We start from the raw sequence: 25394 nt of genomic DNA, 5'->3' as shown, positions 1-25394 counted from the left end.
TCCGTCTTGGCAGCGGTACAGCCAGGGGAATTATTAACTGCTCTCGACCTCAAAGAAACCTATTTGCATATTCCCAATTGGCCGTCTCATCAGCACTTCCTTCGCTTTGTGGTGCTGGGTCAGCATTACCAGTTCCGGTCCATGCCTTTTGCTCTGGCCCAGCACCTCGCAGCTTCTCAAAGGTTATGGTGGTGGTCGTAGCCTTTTTGTGGGCTCGGGGTGTTCAGGTGCACCCGTATCTGGACGACTGCCTCGACGGCGCTCCGTCCCAGGAGGAGTGTATCCGAGCTACGGACACAGTCCTTCGTCTGCTGTGTTCTCTAGGTTGGGTGGTCAACCTACAAAAGTGCCATCTCACTCCGTCACAGGCCCTGGATTACCTGGGGGCTCTGTTTGACACCTGAGAGGGCAGAGAATTCCTCCTGGAGGTGCGCTGGCTGAGGTTACAGAGTCAGCTTTCCTCCCTGCTGCAGGATCTGGCTCCAAGGGCCTGGGACAACGTGCAGGTGCTGGGGTCAATGGCCGCGAATTTGGATGTGGTTCCGTGGGCCAGGGGTCATATGCGTCCGTTGCAGTGGTCCCTACTCAGCCGTTGGTCACCCCTGTCTGAGGAGTATGCGATTCGGATTCCTTGGACGGCATGTGCACGTTTTGCCATTCGCTGGTGGCTATTGACGAGGAATCTGCAGCAGGGGTATGCCTCTTGTGATAATGGATTGACGAGTGGTGACACCAGATGCCAGTCTCTCAGGCTGGGGGGCTCACTGCCTTGACCAGATGGCTCAGGGCATCTGGTCTCCGCTGAAGTCAGCATTGCCGATCAATCTCCTGGAGTTACGGGCGATCCGCTTAGCACTACGCGGCCCTAATTTGGGGCCAGTCAGTCAGGGTTCTTTGCGACAGTGGTAGCCTATGTCAACCATCAGGGGGCACCAGGAGTGCCCAACTTGCGAAAGAAGCCTCCCTTCTCTGCCTTTGGGCGGAGAAACATCTCTCACTCTTGTTGGCGGCTCACATCACGGGAGTCTTCAATGTGCAGGCGGATTTCCTCAGCCAGGGGCAGAGAGTTTGGCTCTGAAGGCGTGGACGCTCTGCTTCAGCTGTGGCTGGAAGCGCTTCTTTGTGTTTCCTCCGTGGCCCATGATAAGCTGAGTGGTCGGCTGGATTGCACGACATCAGGGGTGGTGATTCTGGTGGTTCCAGATTGGCCCACGCAGCCCTGGTATGCGGATCTCATCCGTTTTCTGATCGACGATCCGCTACCCTTGTCGGAGCACCGCGACCACCTGTTCAGGGCCCCATAGTCATGGAGAATCCCATCACCTTTGGGCTTACGGTATGGCTCTTGAAAAGGCACTCCTCAGACGTAAAGGCCCAAGAGCTTGATTGCTACGATGTTGCAGGTGCGGAAGCACTCCACTTCGGCCTATCCACTAGTCTGGCAAACCTTTGTTTCTTGGTGTTTGTTGTCAGGCATTTCGGCGGAGTCTGCTCCGCTCACGTCTATCTTAGCCTTTTTGCAAGAGGGCCTCAAGACGCTTTCCTTGAGCTCTCTGCAAGTGGCAGCCTTGGCATGTTTTCGAGGCCGCCTGTGCGGTCCCTCACTGGCTTCTCATCCAGATGTGGTTCGTTTCTCCGTACCGTCAGCCATATTAGACCATTGTGGACTCCGATATTGCCTGAATGGAGCCTGAACCTGCTTCTGCAAGCAATGCAGCATCCTCCTGTGCTATTTGCAGGTCGCAAGAAAGGTGAAATGGCCTCCAAGGCCACGGTTGCCCGTTGGCTTCGGGAGGCGATTGTATCGGCTTTCCTGTCCATGGGGAAGACGCTTCTTCTATAGGTGCAGGCGCAATCTACAAGACACCAAGCTAGTTCCTTTGCGGAGTATCATCTGGTGCCATTAGAAGATATTTTTCAGAGCAGTTACTTGGGCGTCCGTGCATACGTTTACCAAGCATTACTGGCTAGATGTCACAACGCGTCGGGATGTGGCCTTCGAAGCGTCTGTTTTAGCCTCTGGGGGAGATCAGTCCTGCCCTACTTGAGGACTGCTTTGGTACATCCCACAAGTCTCTGGATTGATCTGGGGACTCAATGGAAGGTAAAATTTGTTCTTTCCTGATAATTTTCTTTCCATTAGTCTCATCAGATCAATCAAGAGGCCCTGCCCTGGGATTGGTTTTCCTGTATTCTGTAGTTCTTTCGGTTTTGTTTCTTCTTGGTTCTATTCAGGTTCCTAAGTTTAGTCTGTGGGATTTTAATTAAAAAAAACAAAACAAAAAAAAAAAAACTCTTCTTCAGGTCAGCATCTTTGGAGGGGTCTCCTTCAAGGGCATGGGTCTTCGGGCCCCTGCCATGGTATGCTGCACTCGGAGAGGCAGAAGAGTGTGGTATTTGTCAGTGATGGATTCCTAGTTACTGCTTTGGTATCGTTCATACTGAGGTTAAACTGGCTGCACATGACCACTTATAGCAAACCTCGGAGTTCTCTCTATCTCCACCTGCTGGTTGCGGGACATAACCCACAAGCCTCTGGATTGATCTGATGGGACTAATGGAAAGAAAATTATCAGGTAAGAACTAATTTTATCTTGGATGTTCACTCACATGTCTGGACTGGTCTAGCAGGATGAGTAGGAAGGTGAAATGTAGTCATATTGTTAATTTCCTTTCCTTGAATCCTGCCAGACCAATTCAGGACTTGCTTTGGGAGGCCAAGGTATAACATAAGCCATTTGTTTAGCATGCCATCAGGTATATATTTCAGAGCCAGGTGTTGCAGGTAATAGTCCCTACAGTTGATCTGCCCAGGGAATTAGCTATGGAGCTGGAAGAGTGGGCGGAGGCCTTTGACGGGTCTCCTTGGTGGTAAGGCTATCACCTTCTCTGGCAACTGTGGTGGCCGGGAGGGGGGTGGTATCTGCTATGGAAAAAAGAAAATAAGAGGAAAAAGAAAAGAATATTTGTTGGGTGTTCTCTGTTCGTTGAATACAGTTGGGATAGTTATGGTTAATGTAGGTCTTAATTTTGACAGAACAATGTTGGTTATTGACTTCAGCTGCACCACCTAATATATTAATATACCAGCGCTGAAGCGTGAATAGAACTGTTCTGTCTCTGCTGGTAGGGGAGACAACCCGCTTCTCTAGACTAATGTGGCAGGATTCAAGGAAAGGAAATAACAGGTATGACTACTTTTCACCTTCCCGTATTTAATTTTTTCATGTTCATTTTAATCTGAAATAAGAATAAACTTGAAATTCGGAGGGAGGGGAGTTATTGTGTTATAAATAGTGCAGCCTTTTGTTCAATTTTGTGTTGTATTGCTTAATAAGGTGCACAATTGAAGACACTGCCTTCATTACACCACCACAATCACAGCTGTTTCAGTGCTATGACCATTCCTGAAAAAAGTCGTCTTATGAGGATATTTATTTGGATTTGTCTCGTGTTTTTTTCACTTGCAGCTCAAGGCAAGTTACATTTAAATTTGTTCAACACATGATAATTTAGATACCCTTCTTGCTAAAGCAAGACGCAGAATCATGGTGGATGTTTGTGGTCTTTTAAAGTTCATGGAGGCTCCAAAGGCCACTGCCACTGTAATAATAGATTACTGCAAGACTAACAAATTCATATGTGGTAAACTTTGCTTAGTTTCCAAGAAAGTGGCCGTGAAATAGAAGGTGTAATCGGCACCTGGTTTTCAACAAAGTCCAGCTCTCACCTCTGTGGCTGAAGCAGCCATGCAGAGAAATTAAATGAGTCTTCCACTGTTCTTCCTGGTAAAGATCTGGGGCTCTTGGGCAAGAAGGTTTTCTAGGGAGCCATGCTGTCTGCTGACACTGCAGGTCATCAGTTTTATATGGTACAGTAAATGCTTACCATTTTTTAAAAAGTACAAGTATATTCATCCAGCCTCTCACCACATGCATATACACTCATCTAGTAGCCATCATAGAGGGACACATATAATGTATGACACTTTCAGCACTTTTGACAGATTTTCCACTTTGGCCATTGCTGCCAGATGAACGTCATTATATTTCTAAGCCAGTTGCTGAAAACGCCTTTTGAGCTACTGGAATTATGTTGGCCAAAATATGGGAGGATGATGGTAAGATCCTCTGTTTGGTTGGTGGGATTGTGGGTAATTGTTTTAACAGTTTCTGTATTATATTCTTTCACCTTTTTTCACTATGTGTTATGGGGCTTTATATCTGTTTTATGTTTTGTACAAGTTATTTTTGTTTTTCTTTTGAAGTTATAATATTTTACTTTATTGTAATATATAAACCACAATAGGCAGTTTTCTAGGGTAACACTATATAAAAATTAATGGAATGGAGTGTCAGTTGAAGTACCTGACTTGGAAGCTCTTATTTAGTGGTGACCATTTTAGCACACAGCCAGTAAGCTCCAGATCTTAATGACTTATCTGATCCATACCTTTAGTCTATTCAAAAGTCCTTCCAGGGGCACACCATTCATCAGTTAAGTCACTCTTTTATATGTGCATTTCTCCTCCACTGTCAGTTTCATTCCTTTTATGGTGGAGTGGCCTAATGGTTAGTGCAGTGGGCTTCGATCCTGGTAACCCAGGTTCAATTCCCATTGCAGCTCCTTGTCACCTTTGGCAACTCACTTAACCCACCGTTGCCCCAGGTACAAAAACTTAGATTGTAAGTCCTCTAGGGACAGAGAAAGTACCTGTGTATAATGTGTACAAGCACGGTGTATGTCTAGTAGTGCTATAGAATTGATTAGTAGTAACAAGTATGCAGTCCATCAGGATTTATAGCATATAAGTCTACAAAATCCTGAGTGATGTAGAAGTAAATCAGTTTTTTACTCATTCTAAGAGTACAAAGACTAGGGGACACTCGAGGAAGTTACATGGAAATACTTTAAAAGCAAATAGGAGGAAATATTTTTGCACTCAACGAATAGTTAAGCTCTGGAACTCTTTGCCGGAGGATATGTAACAACGGTTAGCGTATCTGGGTTTAAAAAAGGTTTGGAAAAATTCTGGAGGAAAAGTCCATAGTCTGCTATTGAGACAGACATGAGAAGCAACTGCTTGCCCTGGGATTTTTGTAGTATGGAGTGTTGCCACAATTTGGGTTTCTGCCAGGTGCTTGTGACCTGGCTTGGCCACTGTTTGGAAAACAGGATACTGGGATAGATGGACCACTGGTCTGACCCAGTATGGCTACTCTCATGTTCTTATGTTATCATGATGTTCAGTATGCTTGGAATAGACTTCCTGAGTCAGTCCATCATTCTCCATCCCTGGCTTATTCAGATCCATGTAAAAGACCACTTTTCTTCGAGGCTGCTTTTAAATCTTGACACCTTATTCACCTATTTAATACCCATGATGTTTTAATCATTCCCATAATAAACTAAACTCTTTAATCTTATTCCTTAGCTTCAGCAGTACCATTCTGAACAAGTGGGTGTTATCCCCTTCTACCAACAGATGGAGTTAGAGAAAAAACTGATCTCTTTTTCCAGTTATATCACTGGTATAAGGTCTAGTGCTCAGAATAAAACCTCAGTTTCTCCATTTCATGTGAACTGGGAGGTCGTTTGACCATCCTTGTGGAAGAGAGCTCTGACATTTTGGCTTGGAGATTGCCTAAGCTGGATGTCGGGGGACATTGCTGTGTTCTCTGAAGGGGACAAATTAATTTTGTCTCTCCATCCACCCCTTTGTTCTTTTCCAAGGCCCTAGTAAAGGGTAAGGCAGCTTCCAAGGCCTCTATTATGTGATGGGTCAAGAAGACAATGGAGTATGCTTACATTCTCCGAGGACAAGCAGGCTGCTTGTTCTCACGAATGGGTGACGTCCACGGCAGTCCCTCCGATCGGAGATCTTCACTAGCAACAGCGTTTGCTAGCCCTCGCATACGCATGTGCGACAGTCTTCCCGCCCGAACGCTCTCGTGTTCGTCAGTCTTCTTTTTTCCGTGGCTCAGGACGGCTGTTTTTCAGTCGGTCTGTGCCCCAAGGAGACCCCTCGCGTCTTTTCGCCATGTTTTTCCATTCGGAAGTGTCCGATTTCCTCTTTTTCTTTCGTGTGTCTCTTAGTTTTAAACAAAAAAAACCTTCCCTTACGTTGAGTTTTTTTCCCGTAAGTTTCCTTTCATTGTTGGGCGCGGCCTTTTCCGCCGCCCATACAGGTTTTTTCTAAATTTTTTGGTGCCATTAGCCATCATCGCGAATTTTGACTTCGCCGGCGTGATTTTTTCACCCATGTCCTCGAAGCCTGCCAGCGGCTTCAAAAAGTGCACCCAGTGCAGCCGGACTATCTCCAGCCGGACTATCTCCCTCACTGACAGGCACATTTCGTGCCTTCAGTGTCTGGGGGCCGGGCATCACCCCCAGGCCTGTACTCTCTGCCTTCTTTTAAAGAAGCGGACTCAGGCGGCGAGATTGGCCCAGTGGAATCTGTTGTTCAGGGCCTCGTCCGGTGCTTCAACGTCTTCGGTACCGAGGTCATCGTCCGGTGAGTCGATGTCTGCGGTACCCAGCTCTTCTGCCGGTGATCCAGTGTGTACAATACCGAGGTCAACGGTGGTATCAATGTCGTCGGAGGGTGCTTCGTCTTCCGGAGTGCAGGTGAGAGCTGTCCATTCCCCTGCTGGTGGCGGTGAGCCCTCGAGTAGGTCTCCGCCTGCCTCGAGGGCTCCTGCGGTACAGGCCCCCCGGGATCGACCTCATTCGGACCCGGTGCACAGGAGACGTTCGGATTCGACGTCCTCCTCTTCGGTACGGGGAGGTACCGGTGACGTGCTTCGTGTGAAGGCAAAGAAGCATCGTCATCGGTCACTTTCCAGATGTGGTACCGAGAGCTCTGGGTCGCCGGTGCCACCAGCACCCAAGCGTCGACATCGGGAGGAGCGCTCACCCTCCATTCAGGAGGTGTCGATGCGCTCCCCCGTGGACAGCCCGGTACCGCCTCCGCGTCCTGGACAGATTCGCAGCTCGTCACCAGTACCGGACTCCTTGCCTCTCTCGACAGCCGATCTGAACGAGAGCCTCAGGGCCATCCTTCCAGGGATCCTGGAAGAGCTGTTGCGCCCTTCTCCTCCGGTACCGGGGGTGCTTGCTCCGCCGGTACCGACGACTGAGGCAACGGCTGGGCCCTCGTCCGTGGTGAGGTCTCCCTTACTGGTACCGCTTGCAGTACCGGCATTGGCTGCCTCCCAGGCGGACTCACCGACGACATCGATGGAGGGAGCTCCATCGCCGCCGGTGCGGGAGTCTTCCTTTCGACGCTCCCACCGTGGCCATATTCCTACAGAGTCGAGGCGGGCGCGGCTTCGGACAGAGGTTCATGAACTGGTGTCCGACACCGATGGTGAGGCCTCGTGGGAAGCAGAGGAAGAGATCAGATATTTCTCAGATGAGGAGTCTGACGGTCTTAATTCTGATCCCACTCATTCCCCTGAAAGACAGCTTTCTCCTCCCGAGAGTCTATCTTTTACCAAAGGTGGCCTCTCATAACCTCCGACCAGTGGGTTCTTCAAATAGTCCGGCTAGGATACTCCCTCAATTTGGTCACGAAGCCTTCAAATTGCCCATCGGGAGCTCAGTCCTTCAGCTTCCAGCACAAGCAGGTACTTGCAGAGGAACTCTCCGCCCTTCTCAGCGCCAATGCGGTCGAGCCTGTGCCACCGGGGCAAGAAGGGCTGGGATTCTATTCCAGGTATTCCTTGTGGAAAAGAAAACAGGGGGGATGCGTCCCATCCTAGACCTAAGGACCCTGAACAAATATCTGGTCCGAGAAAAGTTCAGGATGCTTTCCCTGGGCACCCTTCTCCCCATGATTCAGGAAAACGATTGGCTATGCTCTCTGGACTTAAAGGATGCTTACACTCATATCCCGATACTGTCAGCTCACAGACAGTATCTTTGATTCCGTCTGGGAACACGGCACTTTCAGTATTGTGTGCTACCCTTTGGTCTCGCCTCCGCGCCCAGGGTGTTCACAAAATGCCTGGCTGTCGTGGCGGCGTCTCTATGCAGACTGGGAGTGCACGTGTTCCCTTACCTCGACGATTGGCTGGTGAAGAACACCTCCGAGGCAGGAGCTCTACAGTCCATGCAGATGACTATTCGACTCCTGGAGCTACTAGGGTTTGTGATAAATTATCCAAAGTCCCACCTTCTTCCAGTTCAAAAACTCGAATTCATAGGAGCTCTGCTGGATTCTCAGACAGCTCGTGCCTACCTTCCTGTCCCTTGTTTCCTGGGTGCGGACGTCTCAGCAGATCACAGCTCGGCAGATGTTGAGATTGCTCGGCCACATGCCTCCACAGTTCATGTGACTCCCATGGCCCGTCTTCACATGAGATCAGCTCAATGGACCCTAGCTTCCCAGTGGTACCAAGCTGCTGGGGATCTAGAGGATGTAGTCCAGCTGCCCACCAGTTTTCTTCAATCCCTGCAGTGGTGGACAATTGGGTCCAATTTACCTCTGGGACATCCCTTCCAAATTCCTCAGCCGCAAAAAGTGCTGACGACAGATGCATCTCTCCTGGGATGGGGAGCTCATGTCGATGGGCTTCACACCCAAGGGAGTTGGCCCCTCCAGGAACAAGGTCTACAGATCAATCTCCTGGAGTTACGAGCCGTCTGGAACGTTCTAAGGGCTTTCAGGAATCGGCTGTCCCACCAAATTATTCAAATTCAGACAGACAACCAGGTTGCCATGGATTACATCAACAAGCAGGGGGGCACCGGATCTCGCCCTCTGTGTCAGGAGGCCGTCAGAATGTGGCTTTGGGCTCGCCGATACGGCATGTGTCTTCAGGCCACATATCTGACAGGCGTAAACAACAGTCTGGCCGACAGGTTGAGCAGGATCATGCAACCTCACGAGTGGTCGCTCAATTCCAAAGTGGTACACGAGATCTTCCAAGCGTGGGGCACTCCCTTGGTGGATCTCTTTGCTACCTGAGCCAACCACAAGGTCCCTCAGTTCTGTTCCAGACTTCAGGCCCACGGCAGACTAGCGTCCGATGCCTTTCTCCTGGATTGGGGGGGAAGGCCTCCTGTATGCTTATCCTCCCATACCTTTGGTGGGAAAGACTTTGCTGAAACTCAGGCAAGACCGAGGCACGATGATTCTGATCGCTCCTTTCTGGCCGCGTCAGATCTGTTTCCCTGGAGATTGGAGTGTTTTCCGACCCTCATTACTCAGAACGAGGGGGCTCTTCTGCATCCCAACCTCCAGTCTCTGGCTCTCACGGCCTGGATGTTGAGAGTGTAGATTTTGCCTCCTTTTTTTTTTACATTTGTACCCCGCGCTTTCCCACTCATGGCAGGCTCAATGCGGCTTGCATGGGGCAATGGAGGGTTAAGTGACTTGCCCAGAGTCACAAGGAGCTGCCTGTGCCTGAAGTGGGAATCGAACTCAGTTCCTCAGTTCCCCAGGACCAAAGTCCACCACCCTAACCACTAGGCCACTCCTCCTCCTTGGGTCTCTCCAAGGGTGTCTCTCGGGTCTTGCTTGCTTCCAGGAAAGATTCCACTAAAAAGAGTTACTTCTTTCTATGGCGGAGGTTTGCCGTCTGGTGTGACAGCAAGGCCCTAGATCCTCGCTCTTGTCCTACACATACCCTGCTTGAATACCTTCTGCACTTATCTGAGTCTGGTCTTAAGACCAGCTCTGTAAGAGTTCACCTTAGTGCGATTAGTGCATACGATTACCGTGTGGAAGGTAAGCCGATCTCGGGACAGCCTTTAGTTCGCTTTATGAAAGGTTTGCTTTTGTCAAAGCCCCCCCATCAAACCTCCTACAGTGTCATGGGATCTCAATGTCGTTCTCACCCAGCTGATGAAAACTCCTTTCGAGCCATTGAATTCATGCCATCTGAAGTACTTGACCTGGAAGGTCATTTTCTTGGTGGCAGTTACTTCAGCTCGCAGAGTCAGTGAGCTTCAAGCCTTGGTAGCTCATGCTCCTTATACCAAATTTCATCATAACAGAGTAGTCCTCCGTACTCACCCTAGGTTCTTGCCGAAGGTGGTGTCGGAGTTCCATCTGAACCAGTCAATTGTCTTGCCAACATTCTTTCCCCGTCCTCATAACCGCCCTGCTGAACGCCAGCTGCACACATTGGACTGCAAGCGAGCAATTGGCCTTCTATCTGGAGCAGACACAGCCCCACAGACAGTCCGCCCAAATGTTTGTTTCTTTTGATCCCAACAGAAGGGGAGTGGCTGTCGGGAAACGCACCATATCCAATTGGCTAGCAGATTGCATTTCCTTCGCTTATGCCCAGTCTGGGCTGACTCTTGAGGGTCATGTCACGGCTCATAATGTTAGAGCCATGGTAGCGTCAGTGGCCCACTTGAAGTCAGCCACTACTGAAGAGATTTGCAAGGCTGCAACGTGGTCATCCGTCCACACATTCACATCTCATTACTGCCTTCAGCAGGATACCCGACGCGACAGTCGGTTCGGGCAGTCGGTGCTGCAGAATCTGTTTGGGGTTTAGAATCCAACTCCACCACCCCCCCCCCCCCCCCCCAAGGCCCATTTTTATTCTATTCCAGGCTGCACTCTGTTAGTTGGATAAGTTTAGGTCAATCTCAGTTATGTCCTCGCCGTTGCGAGGCCCAATTGACCCTGTTTGTTGTTTTGAGTGAGCCTGGGGGCTAGGTATACCCCATTCGTGAGAACAAGCAGCCTGCTTGTCCTCTGGGAAAGCGAATGCTACATACCTGTAGAAGGTATTCTCCGAGGACAGCAGGCTGATTGTTCTCACCAACCCGCCTGCCTCCCCTTTGGAGTTGTGTCTTCCCTTGTCTATGTCTTTGCTATGTACTGGACTGACGAACACGAGCGCATTCGGGCAGAAAGACGGTCGCGCATGCGAGGGCTAGCAAACGCTGTTGCTAGTGAAGATCTCCAATCGGAGGGGCTGCCGTGGACGTCACCCATTCGTGAGAATAATCAGCCTGCTGTCCTCGGAGAATACCTTCTACAGGTATGTAGCATTCGCTTTGCTCCAGGTGCAAATTGGATAAAATGTGAAATGCTGTTTATTGCCAAGATGTTTGAATGTGTTCTTGTTACAAATGGTTTGCTTTCCTGTGATTTTATTGGAGTTCTTTTCTGAGATTTGTCTTTATTGTATATCGCCTTGAATTTCTTTGTTTAAAAAAAACCCAATTGAATTGGGGTACTTTTTTGTATTCTGTGTTATAGAATAGTTCCTACTTTTGCAAACTGATGTGATTATGGCTGTGCCGTGTGCTTGTCTGGGTCTTTCCTATCTTGTTGGGCAGACTAGATAGACCGTACAGGTCTTTATCTGTTGTTATCTACTTTGTTACTATGATTTGACAAGTTTGAATAAACCATAACTATTAACCATATATATATCAAATCCTGTCCTCCTTCCCTTTAAAGGACTGCTAATCTCCCTCCAACCCTAGAGCCAACATTTCTCCCTTTCTCTTCCTTTTCTCCCCCCAGGTCCATTATAGCTCTCTCCCACCCCTCCACCCCCATGAGCAGTGACACAAACTTGATGGAGAGGAGCATCCAAGCTCTTTCCGTAGCTGCTGAAGCTCACCACCTCAGCATAGCTTCCACTGGTGGCCCCTCCAGTTCTGCTTATGGGTCTGCAGTTCATTCCCCTCTCACCCACCCAAGGTTTGGCATCTTTGCTCCCCCCCCCCCCAGGTCTATCTTAAAGATTGTTAATCCCTAGCAGAAGCAGTGTTGCATATATGTTGCCAGCAGCCTGGTCTGAAGCTTTTCCTCTGGCCTGTCCCGCCTCCTGTGACATCACTTCTGTTTCAGCATAGGTGATACAGGTCAGAGGGAAGGCTTCGGACCAGGCTGCAGGCAGCATATGTGCAGCGCTACCTCTGCCCAGGGACCACTAGAAGACCCCTTTTAGGTAGACTGGTGCGGGTGGGGGGTGATGTTGAATTGCAGGTGGGGGGAACGATGACAGATCATGCTAAGGACAGGGGTTGGGAGTAGAAGATGGCAGAAGAGAGGTTTGGAAGAGTCAGACATTGCAACATGATTATTTTTTATTTCAATTCATTTTTTAATCATTAATAATTCATTAATTGCAGAGTTAACTGCGATTAACTTGTGGGTGATATTTTGTGAGAAGTGCATTTCGATTGAATCTTGAACCAGAGTATTGATAAAGTGGCTTTGTCAATTGCTAGATATGGAGTGTTAAACATCTTTCTTTTTTTCTTACAGAAATATTGGATAAGGTAGACAGACTAAATGCATTGAAAGAAATTGTGAAGAAATTTCCTTCTGTAAACTACGATGTATTCAAATGTATCATAACGCATCTGAACAGGTTTGCTTCTGTTTTTTTTTTATTTTAAAACTAGAAATTGTTTGGGAATTACACAATAGATTTACAAATGAAGAAATGTATATCAAATAAGGAACTAAACTACCTCATAGCATTCATGCAACTGATGAATTATTGAAAATCCATCCATTTTTAATGTTAATATTTCAAAAGAAACTTAGTCCTCATTAGTTAATTCGTGGCACTTTCTAAAATGGGGCAGCTAGATGTGAAAGTCACTTTTCACATGGAAGTTGTGAAATCATCACTTTCATATATAGGTGTCAGTACCTCTTATGTGGAAGCTGCCTGTCCTGATACTCAGAATGAACAGCATGGTCTTTTTCTAAAATACCACCGAAATTGAGTACATCCCAACCTGGATGTCTTAATTCCAAACTCTACATTCTCTCCCGGATTATATATATGGCGCTTTGAGTCGCATGTGCAAATTAGGGTGTATGCCCAATTTGCATGTGCAACTTAATTGAATAATGAGGAAATTAGTGTCAATTGACATCCTAACAAGCAATTAGTGATGCTAATTGGATTTCATTAGCAGTTAGCATGTGTAAATTTAGGTGCCAGATCTGTGCAAGTCTGAAAAGGGGGTGTGGAAATGGGAAGGTCATGTGCAGATCAGGAGCATTCCTAGAATTTACAACATAGTTATAGAATAAGGGGGTTAGGCGTGAGGATTTGCACCATGTTTCAGTTGGTACAAATGACTGTGCCTGAAGTTAGATGTGATTCCCGGGTGTGTTATTCTATAAACCACGCCTAACTTTAAGCGCAGTTTATAGAAGCACTGCTTGTTATTTTTTCAGCAACAATTTTTTTTAATTTTTTTTAGGCTCAGTATATAGAATTTAGCTCTCTGGGATATGTTATATCATACTTGGTTAAACCAAAAGTTCATAGAGACTAGTATTCTGTCTGCAACAGTAGGAAGTCCAAGTCCCATGTACACATTAAGTTTTGGTGCTGCATTCTAGTTCCTACTTAAAAGCTTAAGATAGGTCTTAAAACATTGCTCTTTTCCATGGCAGTTGCAAAATTGGTCCCTCTCGGCTGATCTGTGGGAGCTGTTATACCTGTTTTCTTCATTTTCTGCACTCTCCTTTATTTCTTATCCTTTCTCTTATTTTCTTTTGCTCACTGGCTTTCTCTAGCTTTGTTTTCTTTCCTTTATTGTAGGCCACTTTAATATTATAATATAAAGTGGTAAATAAGGCTTATTAAAAATTGTTTTTCATAAAGCTGTTTTCTCTTCCTGCATAGATTCTATCTAGATTTTCATGGGCCAGTACATGCAAAACAATTTGCATAAGATTGAAGAGTTTGCAGATGCTTCCTTAGGAAAAATCTGCTGAACTCAGATCCTTAGTAGGTAAAAGGAAGAAATGTAGAAAACACACAATCAGGTTGACCTTTATGTTTTTGAGACATAATTGAGAGCTTCTGCAATGGCTACAGCCTTGAAACCTCTTATAACATGCAGGAAAAGCTCACTGATATTCCCTGCATGGGTGACAATCTTTTCAGAGATAATGTCAAATCCCTTTCCCACTCCACTTCAGACTACCAGTCTCTTTCTTTAGGAAGTTTGCCATTGGGAGTCCAGAAAAGTCTCTGCTGCTTTCAAAGTAGTATATGCCCTCTTCACTCTCATTTGCTGCAATCCCAACAGGGTTCTTGCTCTTTTCCAAGACAGCAGAGGACCCAGAAGTCTCACTGTGCTCCTCAGCCTCCGCCAAAACGATAATGATTGTTTTGTCAACCTAAAGGATGCATACACCCATATAGAGATAACTCCCTGCCTCTGGAAATATTTCAGATTTGTAATAGGGAGATACTACTACCAGTATTGCATCCTGCTCTTCATCAGCTCCATGGCATGTTCATGGTAGCCACACACATGCATAAACTTGGAATTGCATGTATCTCCCTGCCTGGACAATTGGTTACTCAAGAGCCAATCTTAGGAAGGAGTTTAGAGATCCCAGTAGCAGATGTTGTTTCTGGACAGCAGGATGCAAGTCCTCATATATCTTAATGCAGAGGTCCTCTATTACAGTACAGGGTAGGAAGTGCAGCACATGCATGGTGAGTCTAAGAAAAGCTTCTAGAAGTTGAGCTAAGGTGTAGAAGCTTTTTTTTCTGTCAATAAGCAGGATTGATTCAGGCACCCAGTGGATGACAACATGCCATGTTACTGGGACAGAACAGCAGTCCCAGAGCTTAGAACCTAATGTAAATTTCTGAGTATAGATGGCTCTTCCCATGCGCAGTAGTTTCCTCAGCTCCGCAGATTTGTTTTTTTGTGCTCAGCTGAATGGATACTACAAAGCTCTTCTAATTACGTTTATTCTATAAATTGCCTTGTTTCTTCCAACATTGTTTTTTTTTTAACTTTTGTCATGTCATCAAAATCATAGTTCAGACCCAGAATGTTGACACATATTTTAAGTAATTAACCTGTATGGTTGCAGATCATAACCAGAGCAAATACGAGCATTGTGCTCATATGTCTCCTTGAGCCTGCAAGGATTGTTTGAATTGTCTTTACAACCACTCTTTTTACTGTTCTCCTTGTGACAAAAGGCAATTAATTAAGTACCAATAAATCAAATCACTACAGAAGTTGAGAAAAGATTTGCTTCTGGTTCAGACGGATCAGAAGAGGGCCTCCTCTGGCAAAAATCTGTTAGTTAAGAATCTTCTGTAAGAGGATTTTTTACTTTTACTAAAAACCACCTCAACAGATGTCTTTGTCATTTCAACAGAGGCCAAGTGCCATGATTCTCATAGCCCTCTATTGGCTTCAGCAGAACTGGTTTCCTCTTCTAAAAAGTCTGGAAGTTCTTCCCCTTTGCAGGTTTTAGATATTTCCAACTTTAAGCACTTTGGATTGAAATAAAGGACACAGCATGGAAGTTGAACAGAGAAGAGCGACAAAAATGATAAAGGGGATGGGATGATTTCCCTATGAGAAAAGGCTAAAGAGCCTAGGTTCTTCAGCTTGGAAAAGACTGCTGAAGGGAGATATGATAGAGGTCTATAAAATACTGTGGAATGGAATGGGTAGATGTGAATCACTTGTTTAATGTTTTCAAATATACAGGCACTGGGGGGCATGCAATGAAGCAACTAAGTACCAAATTTAAAACAAATTAGAGAAAATATGTCTTCATGCAACCTGTAATTAAGCTATGGAATTTGTTGCCAGAGAATGGGGCCATCACCACACCCAATGAAGCTACAAATCTTTAAAAGCCTGATCATTCAAAGTTCAGACTTCAGAGATCTACCACAACTTTATGCTGGGGAACCTAAGGCATGCAGATATATCTCTTGCACATTCATTAGGAAATCCTAAAAACCTGATTGGTTGTGAACTAATGAGATTGCAGTTTCACTCCCTTGCTTTAGAACTTATATTCCCCTTAATATGAAAGTTAAAAAGAGCTATGCGGTCGCGTGCTGCATGCACTGCTGATATTTAAAGTGTTCCGGGCCATGTAGTGATGATATCACGCTCCCGCACTTCCACTCCCAAAATGGCTGGAACCTTTGGGAGGAATTCCACTGTGAATTCCTGCTCTCCTGCTTGCCAACACCTTCTCCACGAAATGCACAGTCCCCCCTGATCTTACTAAGCTTGATAAACCCAACATTGAAATACTACCAGTTTCAGAGGGAGAACACTTGGGAATCAAGGATCAGTGTTATGCCACCTTCTTAGTTTTCTCAAATGTCCGAACAGTCATTGAGAATATCCCCAGAATGGATGGGCAAAGAATAAACAGAGTCTTCTGCATCGCATCCTTTTACTCTAAAGAGCAGATTCCCACCAGAAGTCTGATGCAACATAAGTTTGTCTAGAAAATGTCTGGTGAGAGTTTCCAAGTTTTAGTGCTTGTTATCCTGCACATCAAACAGTTTATCTGAGCGGTTTACAATCCTAAAAGGGGGGACTGGACAATGTTCAAATGAAGTCATGAAGTACACATGTAGTTACAAAATATAAAATATACACCTATGTGCACACTTCAGCCATATACCTTTACACCTGCTCTTGAGCTGCATTTTAACAGGTTTTGTGAGGCTATAGTATGACAACACATATAGGAGGCCTTTTACTAAAATGTGTTAACCAGTTAACACAAGAATTAGCATGCACTCTAATGCGCAGCTGCACTAAAAGTTAACTTGAGGCCTTGCTAACAGCATAGTGTGAAATGCAGTGGGGAATGTGGGTGAACTGTTCTTTGTAGGTAATACTCATAACTTACTGCATGTTACCTGTTCCAGCAGCAGATAAAGCAGATAACTTCATTAGTCCATAGCATTTTTTTTTTTCAAATAATTTCCTGAATCAAAGCTGTTTTTGCATTTGTTTCAAAGAAAGGGCCATATTGACCTCTCCGTTTAAGTACTGAAATCCCTTGAATTCATGACCTTCCCTTCACTAAGCACTCCTTTCTTGAAATCTGAACATTATTAAAATATTGTGAGCTAGAAACTAAAAAAAATATATAATCTAATAGCTATATCTGAGCCTGGTGAGATGGAGACTTACTTAGGTGGTGGAGGTTCTAAGGAGTTAATTGAGGCTGAGTGTTTTGTTCTGAGTATTATCCACCTGTTGAAGTTTAGAGAAGTGGTTCTAAACCATTGTGTCTTGGTGGTGACTGCCAAGGACATACTAACATAGTAAATGACAGCAGATAAAGACCTGTATGGTCCATCCAGTCCGCCCAACAAGATAAACTCATTTTACATGGTATGTGATACTTTATATGTATACCCGAGTTTGATTTCTCCTTGACATATTCAGGGCACAGACCGTAGAAGTCTGCCCACTGTTCTTGTACTAAAATTTATGAAGTTAACGTTGAAGCCCCTTAAAATTTACACTGCAGCCCGTCCATATCTATTCAGTCACGATCAGGGCGCAGACCGTATAAGTCTGCCCATAACTAGTTTTGCTTCCCAATTACCGGTGTTGCCACTCAATCGCATGGCAAGACATAGGCTCTTGAGGCTCATGCCCCATCTCTGTTGGGCAGTGCTTCAGAGAACAACCCTTTCTGCTCACTTCACTTCCCATGTAGCATGAAGGGAAATGTGATAAGAGAGGGTGAACATGGAGTTGATAGAGCAAAGAGCCGACCACTTTGCTTCCTACCTGCCCATTCACTTCTGTTATTGATGAATAGAAGGGTAGGAAGTGTGCTGGAGCAGACCCTACAGTACTTTCTCTTTCTCTTCAGGATTGTTTTTGTGGGGGTGGGTGAGGGGAAGACATACAAGGGGACAGAAGAGGAAGGTTTAGAGCAAGTGGTCTTTTACTTTGCCCTATTACAGCAACTCCAGCTCCTCATTTCCTTTCCCCAGGAGTTCTTTGTAGCCAGCAGGAGAAGGGGGAGAGGACTTGTAGCTATGATTTAAAGCTGTTTTTGTGGGAGAGAGGATGTAAATCCTGAAACAAAGGGATAAATTCCAGGTGAATGCTATCTTCTTCTCACCTTGAAGTCAATGCAAAGTTGGACTCTTTGGAAACACTTTGCTCTCCAAGATCCATGCTGCCTTATATTTTTTAGTAGGTGTATGAGAACTGAGATTAAGGGTGCAAAATAGAGGAAGTGAGAGAGAGCTGAGTGAGTGAGTAAGAATCATATAAAGGAGAGGGGTGTGTATGATGGAGACATACAGGGGCAAGAGAGCTGGTAAAAAGGGAGTAGAAATGATAGAGGGTGAGTGAAATTAAATGGAGGGAGAAGATGTGAGAGAGAGAAATATATAGTATTGAGTTGGGATAGACATTGTAATAGAGAAGATATCAGAGAGAGGAAGAAGAAGATAGAAAAAGGTAACAGAAAGCCAGTAGTGACAGATAGTGAGAAGAGGTTTGGCGGTATGAGAGACAGAAGTGGTGATTGTGAAGAGGGAAACATCAGAGGGTGAGTGATTCATACACACACACAGTTGATGGGGAAGAAATGTGTGAGAGAGCTTGAATTAGTTATGAAAAAGGTATATGATGGAGGAGTCAGAGGGGGAGGATATTGGGAGAAGAGAAGATTATGTAAGAGGATCATTGGGGATAAAAATGAATCTGAGAGAGTGATTAGAAGATAATTGAGGATGGTGTAGGCAAACCAGAAAGGATGGAAGGATGTGAGATAGTGAGTGAAATTAAATGGTTGAGAGAAAGAAGGGTGAGGGGACAGAGTCGATGTAGGACAAGGTGGAGAGTGGTGAGAGAGAAAGGGTGGCAATAGAGAAAGGAGCCAGAGAGCAGGAGATTAATGTAGGAGACCCAGTCAGAGGAAGATGGAGAGGTTGGGGGCAAGTGCTAAAAAGGGGAGAACTGGACGGTAAGAGATTAGAGGTAGAGAAGAGAGTAATGGAGGAAAAGGAGATAAAAGGAAAAAAAATTAAAATGTTACAGATCAAAGGAGAAATAAAAGATAACGTGATAGAAGAAAAGTAAAATGGAAAGGAGAACATTGAAGAGGAGTTAAAAGAAATAAATGAGTGAAAACAGAAAGAGAAAAAAGATTGAGATAATATGATTGGAGTAAAAAGAAAACACTGAGGTAACAAAGACAAACACATTTTATTTTCAGTCTGGTAATTAGAGTAAGTTGGATGCTCTAAAATGCAGTTCAAAAGTTCTGACATGGATGTAACTCCCACATAGAATATATGAGTTGGAAATAACTAGATTGTGTTGACTAATTTGATTTTTTTTTTCTGGTGTGTATAATTAATTCTCTTGTATGTAGGACATATGCACCAGCCCTGAGGCTTTTGTATCAGGCCGAAAAATATTTTGTGGTAACGGAACTTAAAAGAATGTGCTTTTAGATATAGTTTGAGGTAGACTGCTACAATTTTCCAAGGACACAGTCTATAGGCTGTCCCTTATTACCCCTCTCCCCACCAGAATGACCTGCTCACTACAGAGAAGAAGTATCCTAGATTAACCCACTAGAAATCTGGTATCCTTCCCTTCCTGCTTTTCATCTTACTGATAGGAGGAGCCCATTGTTTCTTACCTGTTTACTTCCTCAATTGACTTCAATCTGATGTCTGTATGTTCAGGACCCTGCAGTGTTGAGATCTGCTGACCCCATTATTCAAACATCAGACTTGCTGAACTAAACAACATATGAGGAGAGACTTGCTGAACTAAACATGTATACTCTGGAGGAAAGGAGAAACAGGGGTGATATGATACAGACGTTCAAATATTTGAAAGGTATTAATCCGCAAACGAACCTTTTCCGGAGATGGGAAGGTGGTAGAACGAGAGGACATGAAATGAGATTGAAGGGGGGGCAGACTCAAGAAAAATGTCAGAAAGTATTTTTTCACGGAGAGAGTAGTGGATGCTTGGAATGCCCTCCCGCGGGAGGTGGTGGAAATGAAAACGGTAACGGAATTCAAACATGCGTGGGATAAGCATAAAGGGATCCTGTGCCGAAGGAATGGATCCTCAGGAGCTTAGTCAAGATCGGGAGGCGGGGCTGGTGGTTGGGAGGCGGGGATAGTGCTGGGCAGACTTGTACGGTCTGTGCCAGAGCCGGTGGTGGATAGCGGGACTGGTGGTTGGGAGGCGGGGATAGTGCTGGACAGACTTGTACGGTCTGTGCCAGAGCCGGTGGTTGGGAGGAGGGGCTGGTGGTTGGGAGGCGGGGATAGTGCTGGGCAGACTTGTACGGTCTATGCCAGAGCCGGTGGTTGGGAGGAGGGGCTGGTGGTTGGGAGGCGGGGATAGTGCTGGGCAGACTTATATGGTCTGTGCCCTGAAGAGCACAGGTACAAATCAAAGTAGGGTATACACAAAAAGCAGCAAATATGAGTTATCTTGTTGGGCAGACTGGATGGACCGTGCAGGTCTTTTTCTGCCGTCATCTACTATGTTACACTATGTTATATCAGATTGAAGCTAGCAGTACAAGACAAACACAGGTAAATGCTGCTCTCCTCTTGTTTGTGGGAGATTGTGATGGTGATAGTACATAATTTGGCTTGGTGTTCCCTGATGATGAAGACTCAAAAGTATGCCACAAAAGATTAATTAAAAAAAAAAGTTGAGAAGTACTGGTTTGGAGGCTTCCAGAGGCACTTTGCCCATTATTCTGAAGGTTCTTGCTCAAAAAAGGTTGGCAACCACTGCTTAGTTACTTGTCCACCTTATTCCTGCCTAAGGTTGAATTGCACTTCCACTTCCAAATCTTCACCTTCATTTAGAGCACCTGCACATTAGAGCAAAATAGATTCCCTTACTTTGATTTGTAGGAGAGCTGCTGCTTTTTATGCGGAGTAGTGTCAAGTTTATGGAAGGTGCATACAATCTTTAGACCCCAACAAACCTGGCAGTGCAGTGACAAACACAGCGAAGATGACTAAAAACAATAGCTAGACAGTGAGAAAGTATCAAATGTTTTTTAACATTTGAAACTCAACACGAACTGTGTTTTAGCGTGCTTCAGGAGTTTTGAGAGGATGTAAGTTAAAAGATATGTCTGGTATTAAAGAATCCACTGTTTGAAAACACACATCCTCTCAAGACTGGCCAGTTAGTCACCTCCGCTGTGTTTGTGTCTGTCTTGTTTGCTGCAAGGTTTTGTTCTCCTGTTTTTAGATTGAGTGCAGTGACAAAAAACAGAGTTTCCAGTTGGGTGGTAGACTGTATCCCATTTTTTTACATCATGGTAGGATTTACCTTCAAGGTGTTTGTCAAAGCCAACCATATTAGGGCCATAGCAGCACTAGTTTCCAAAGTTTACATTGTTTGAGGAAGATTGCAAGGCTGAAGGTAGAGTCCAGTTGATACATTCACATCACATTGTTGTTTGACTATAACCTCAATTTACGATACTATAGTTGAACTGTCTATTGTTAGCACGTGCTAAAAAGTTAGAGTTCCCACAGCACGGCTTAGTAAACAGAGCCCTTAGTTTTAAAGGGAAAAAAAATTGTTTTTGGCCATTAGTTATCAAGTGTTTCTAATGTGTTTTTCTTTCCATTTTCAGGGTCAGCCAGCAAAATAAAATTAATCGAATGACTGCTGATAATTTATCCATCTGTTTCTGGCCAACATTGATGAGACCTGATTTTGAAAATAAGGAATTCTTTACCACTACAAAGATACACCAGTCTGTGATTGAAACCTTCATTCAACAGTGCCAGTTTTTCTTTTACAATGGAGAGATTGTAGAAACATCAAACTCTTTGTCAGACTCAACAGCACCATCACTGCCTTCCATTACAGGACAGTTGGTGGAACCATTGGTTCCACTTCATTTACCACCACCACTTCAACCTCAACTTATACAGCCCCACTTATAAGCAGACCTTTTGGGCATAATTTAATAGGAAGGGTGAGTGGAGTCAGAAAGTCATGCATGCTTCAGGTTTCATTCTGTGCTTTGTATGGCAAATAGTAACTCCTCCCAAAAGAATAGGGCAGACCTTGCATTAGGTGAACCAATCCTCCAAAGCATATTTTTGTTCTTACATGCTGCAGATCAGGACTTCATGTGGCAAGTATAATGAAGTGAAAAGGGTTTTCTTTTTGAGGCAAGATTGAATTTGTGTTGATCAGAAAAGAAAACACTACTCTTAAGCACCGGTCAGCTGCTGCATGAACAGTTAATATGTTATTCATGTGACAAGTTTTGGCACACTGTATTGTGACTAAAAAAGATTTTTCTATAGAAATAAAAATGCATCCGATTTATGAATCATTCAGTGCTTTTTTTCAGCCTGTTTTATGGCTGTACTTGTTATTTAATTGTGATATTTTGGGCAACTTTGTTCCCTTTTATGTATTGTGTGGGCAATTGAAACACAACTATAGTTGTCACCTCCCAGCCACTAATACACTGCTTGGAGTGGTGCATTTTCTTTATTTAAAAAAATAAAAAGACAAAATGCACTGTAAAAATGTTATAACTCTGCACCTTTCAGTCTTTTTACCTTCAACTGAATCCTGTAGATGGTGTGATCAAGGAGATGTGCAGAAGTATGAAAGTAGGAAGTAATTTGTCTTACAGCACAATACTAATGATTTGCTTTGCGATAAATAAGTTTTAATGATTGTGTAAAAAAAAGTTGGATGTCACCTTTTTTATTGTATTCCATTGCCTAAACGTTTTTTTTTTTAAAATATGTATACTGATGCATGTTTCAAAGATCGCTGATGGTCTTAGAAATTTAATCAAATATGAGTTAGATTTTATTTCTCCTCTTGGAAATCAATTTAGCTTATAGGAAATAGTTTATGCCATATTTTTTTATAAGGTTATTTAACATTTTCATAGATAAATCCTAAACTGTTGTCAGATTCTTTAAAACCAAACAGTGTTTTAATATAGAACGTCAAGGTAATCTTTAAATCTATTTTTATGTGGCCCTTAACAAATATACAAAATAAATTGCTAATGTAGCAATAAAGTTTTTTGGGTACTGACAATTAACTTCTTTGGAGTGTGTGTATATATAAATATCAGATAACTGTATTCATATTTCTTTCTGTGGAATGTTGTACTATAAATTCAGAACAAGATTTTTGAGATTTTGCTTTGCATCTATATACATATATAGATAACTATAAATATATATATAAAAATAAATATAATATTTTATGTTGGTACCAAGTTAGCTGTAAATGCTGCTTTTGTTTGTTTTGTTTAAAGAAAAACTTTAATAATTTGAAGCAGCAGACAGGTTGGATGTTAGAGAATGATGGAGATCAAAACAGTATATTTTATAGTGCAGCACCAGACTCTAAACCAGGGTTGTCCAACCTCAATCCTCGAGGGTCACAATCCAGTTGGGTTTTCAGGATTTCCCTAATGAATATACATGATATCTATTTGCATGCACTGCCTCCAATGTGTGTAAATAGATCTCATGCATATTCATTGTGGAAGTCCTGGAAACCCAACCTGGCAAGGGCTGAGGTTAGACATACCTGCTGTAGACTTTCTTGATAAAAAAGAATGACACACAAATAACACAAATATATAATTTGGGTCATTCTTTTCAGCTGCTAGTATGTTTTATGTACTGAATGAAAAATTGTTTTTAGTCTTAATTGTCTCTGTTTATAATGATGTACAAAGTCTTATGTATTATAGTAAACAGATGCTTTGGAGAAGTTAAATCTCCAAAGAAATTGATTTTGTTTCATTTTTTTCTAAGACAAAAGAAAATTACTATAATTGCCTTTCTTAATATTATGTCCTCGGTATTGTTCTTATGCCGTGGATGATTATTGTAGATAACAGTACAGATCAATATGTTACCATTAAACCAGGCTGCTGTTGAAGTGAATCTGTATTATAATTTATCTTGATATTGTCATACATATTCTTGAAAATGATTTTTCTAACAATAGCCTGTCAATCGTCAAGCACACAAGAAATCTATAAATTGCAGTAATAAAAAGGTCTCGCTCTAAGGCTTTTGTTTTGAGTTAGTAACACTTTATATCATTATAGCTTTTATTTTATAGCTGTTAGTTGGCATGTTCTACAGCAAAGATAAATTAAACTTTTAAGAGCTTTATAAATTTTCTAAGCTGCTAAACAATCTACTTTTGTACTATCTTTATAGAAAAACCAGAGGACTGTATACATAGGAGAAACTTGACTATTTGTATTGAAGCAGACCTGAAAGCAGGATTTGAATAAACCTTTGCACTGTGAATACTTCAGGGTACTATCTTTACCTTAATGGTACTTGTGTCTTCAAGGCCAGAGTTTGGAATTTTGATTTGTATTTCCATTATAGTTATTGATTAAAATATTCAGTAGGTCATTGAGGGGTCCTTTTAGTAAGCCATGCTAAAATGTGGCCGGCGCTGTGATTAGCGAGTTGGTTTCTCGTGCGCCCTGGCCACTTTTAGCATGGCAGTAAAATTGCCTCTTTTTATTTTTGGCTATTTTTAATAGCCATGCCCTAATTTCCCCATTAGTGCATGGCCATTACCGCCAAGATCAGGGCTCCTGCACTAATCAAGTAGTACGCGATAATGGCCACACGCTAGCCGATTACCGCAGGTCACGCCTACTCTCCACCCATCAAGCTAGAAACTATTTTCTAGCACAGTGATTGGTGCACGCTGCTGGCCAAACTACCGCAGAATATCTCAGCACGTCCCATGGTAGTGCCCTTTTGACGCATGGTAGGTCCGCGGTAGGCCTACCGCGCCTTAGTAAAAGGGCGCCTGAATGAGAAATAGAAATATACAAGTACATGTGTTAAATCCCCTAATCAGTTCCTTAGTAAATATTTACTTTTCAAGCTGAGGCCCCATCTTACATGTCTGACCTAATAGACTTACCAGCAAGAAATAACAAAAGTTCATCAGGTACTTTCTTAAACCTCCACTATCCCAACTGCAGAGAACTTAAATACAAATCTATACACGCATCTAGCTTCTCCTATATCTGCACGCAACTATGGAATGAATTACCAAATACCATAAAAATAACGCACGATTTGACAACCTTCCGGAAACTACTAAAAGACTAAATTGTTCAAAGAGACTTATAAAAAGGATCCTCCATAATTGAATTAACTCTTAAACTACACCAGAACTAACTTTATTACTTTAATCACATTCTCATTATTGACTTATTTCTTGCCCTGCTCTCATCTATGTTATGAATTATCTATTTATCTACTTCTAGTTTTACCTAATTTTCTTATGCACCTTATTTGTAATATAATCTGATCTTCTTACTCTGTTAATGTGATTGCCATTGCAACATAATGTAAGCCACATTGAGCCTGCAGATAGGTGGGAAAATATGGGATACAAATGCAGCAAATAAATAAATCAGCTTATGGTCCATTAATATCACCTCATAGAATTTTCTGATTGGATCTGCTCAGTATCTTTTGTTAAAGTAAGTTACTATGGTCACTTCTACAATTTGGACCATTGTTCAAAAGTACTGCTTTCTTAACACAATTTCTACCTCGGAAATATTTTTATTTGTATTATTGGTAATGTGT

At 43.6% G+C, this 25394-nt stretch overlaps 1 protein-coding gene across 1 annotated transcript in view; it reads left to right on the top strand.

The window, feature by feature from the left end:
* The window catches only part of ARHGAP5 (Rho GTPase activating protein 5), a 133618-nt gene extending 109538 nt beyond the window's left edge, over positions 1–24080 (top strand). The window contains exons 6-7 of the mRNA XM_030213780.1: positions 12248–12353; positions 21401–24080. Of these exons, the coding sequence (XP_030069640.1) occupies positions 12248–12353; positions 21401–21716 (422 nt within the window). The 3' untranslated portion in view covers positions 21717–24080. The remainder of the gene's footprint in view (positions 1–12247; positions 12354–21400) is intronic.
* Positions 24081–25394: the final 1314 nt, after the last annotated feature.

Source organism: Microcaecilia unicolor, chromosome 9 (assembly GCF_901765095.1).
Source record: "Microcaecilia unicolor chromosome 9, aMicUni1.1, whole genome shotgun sequence".
In the NCBI taxonomy this organism is placed as follows: domain Eukaryota; kingdom Metazoa; phylum Chordata; class Amphibia; order Gymnophiona; family Siphonopidae; genus Microcaecilia; species Microcaecilia unicolor.
This window is presented reverse-complemented; position numbering and strand designations above follow the sequence as displayed.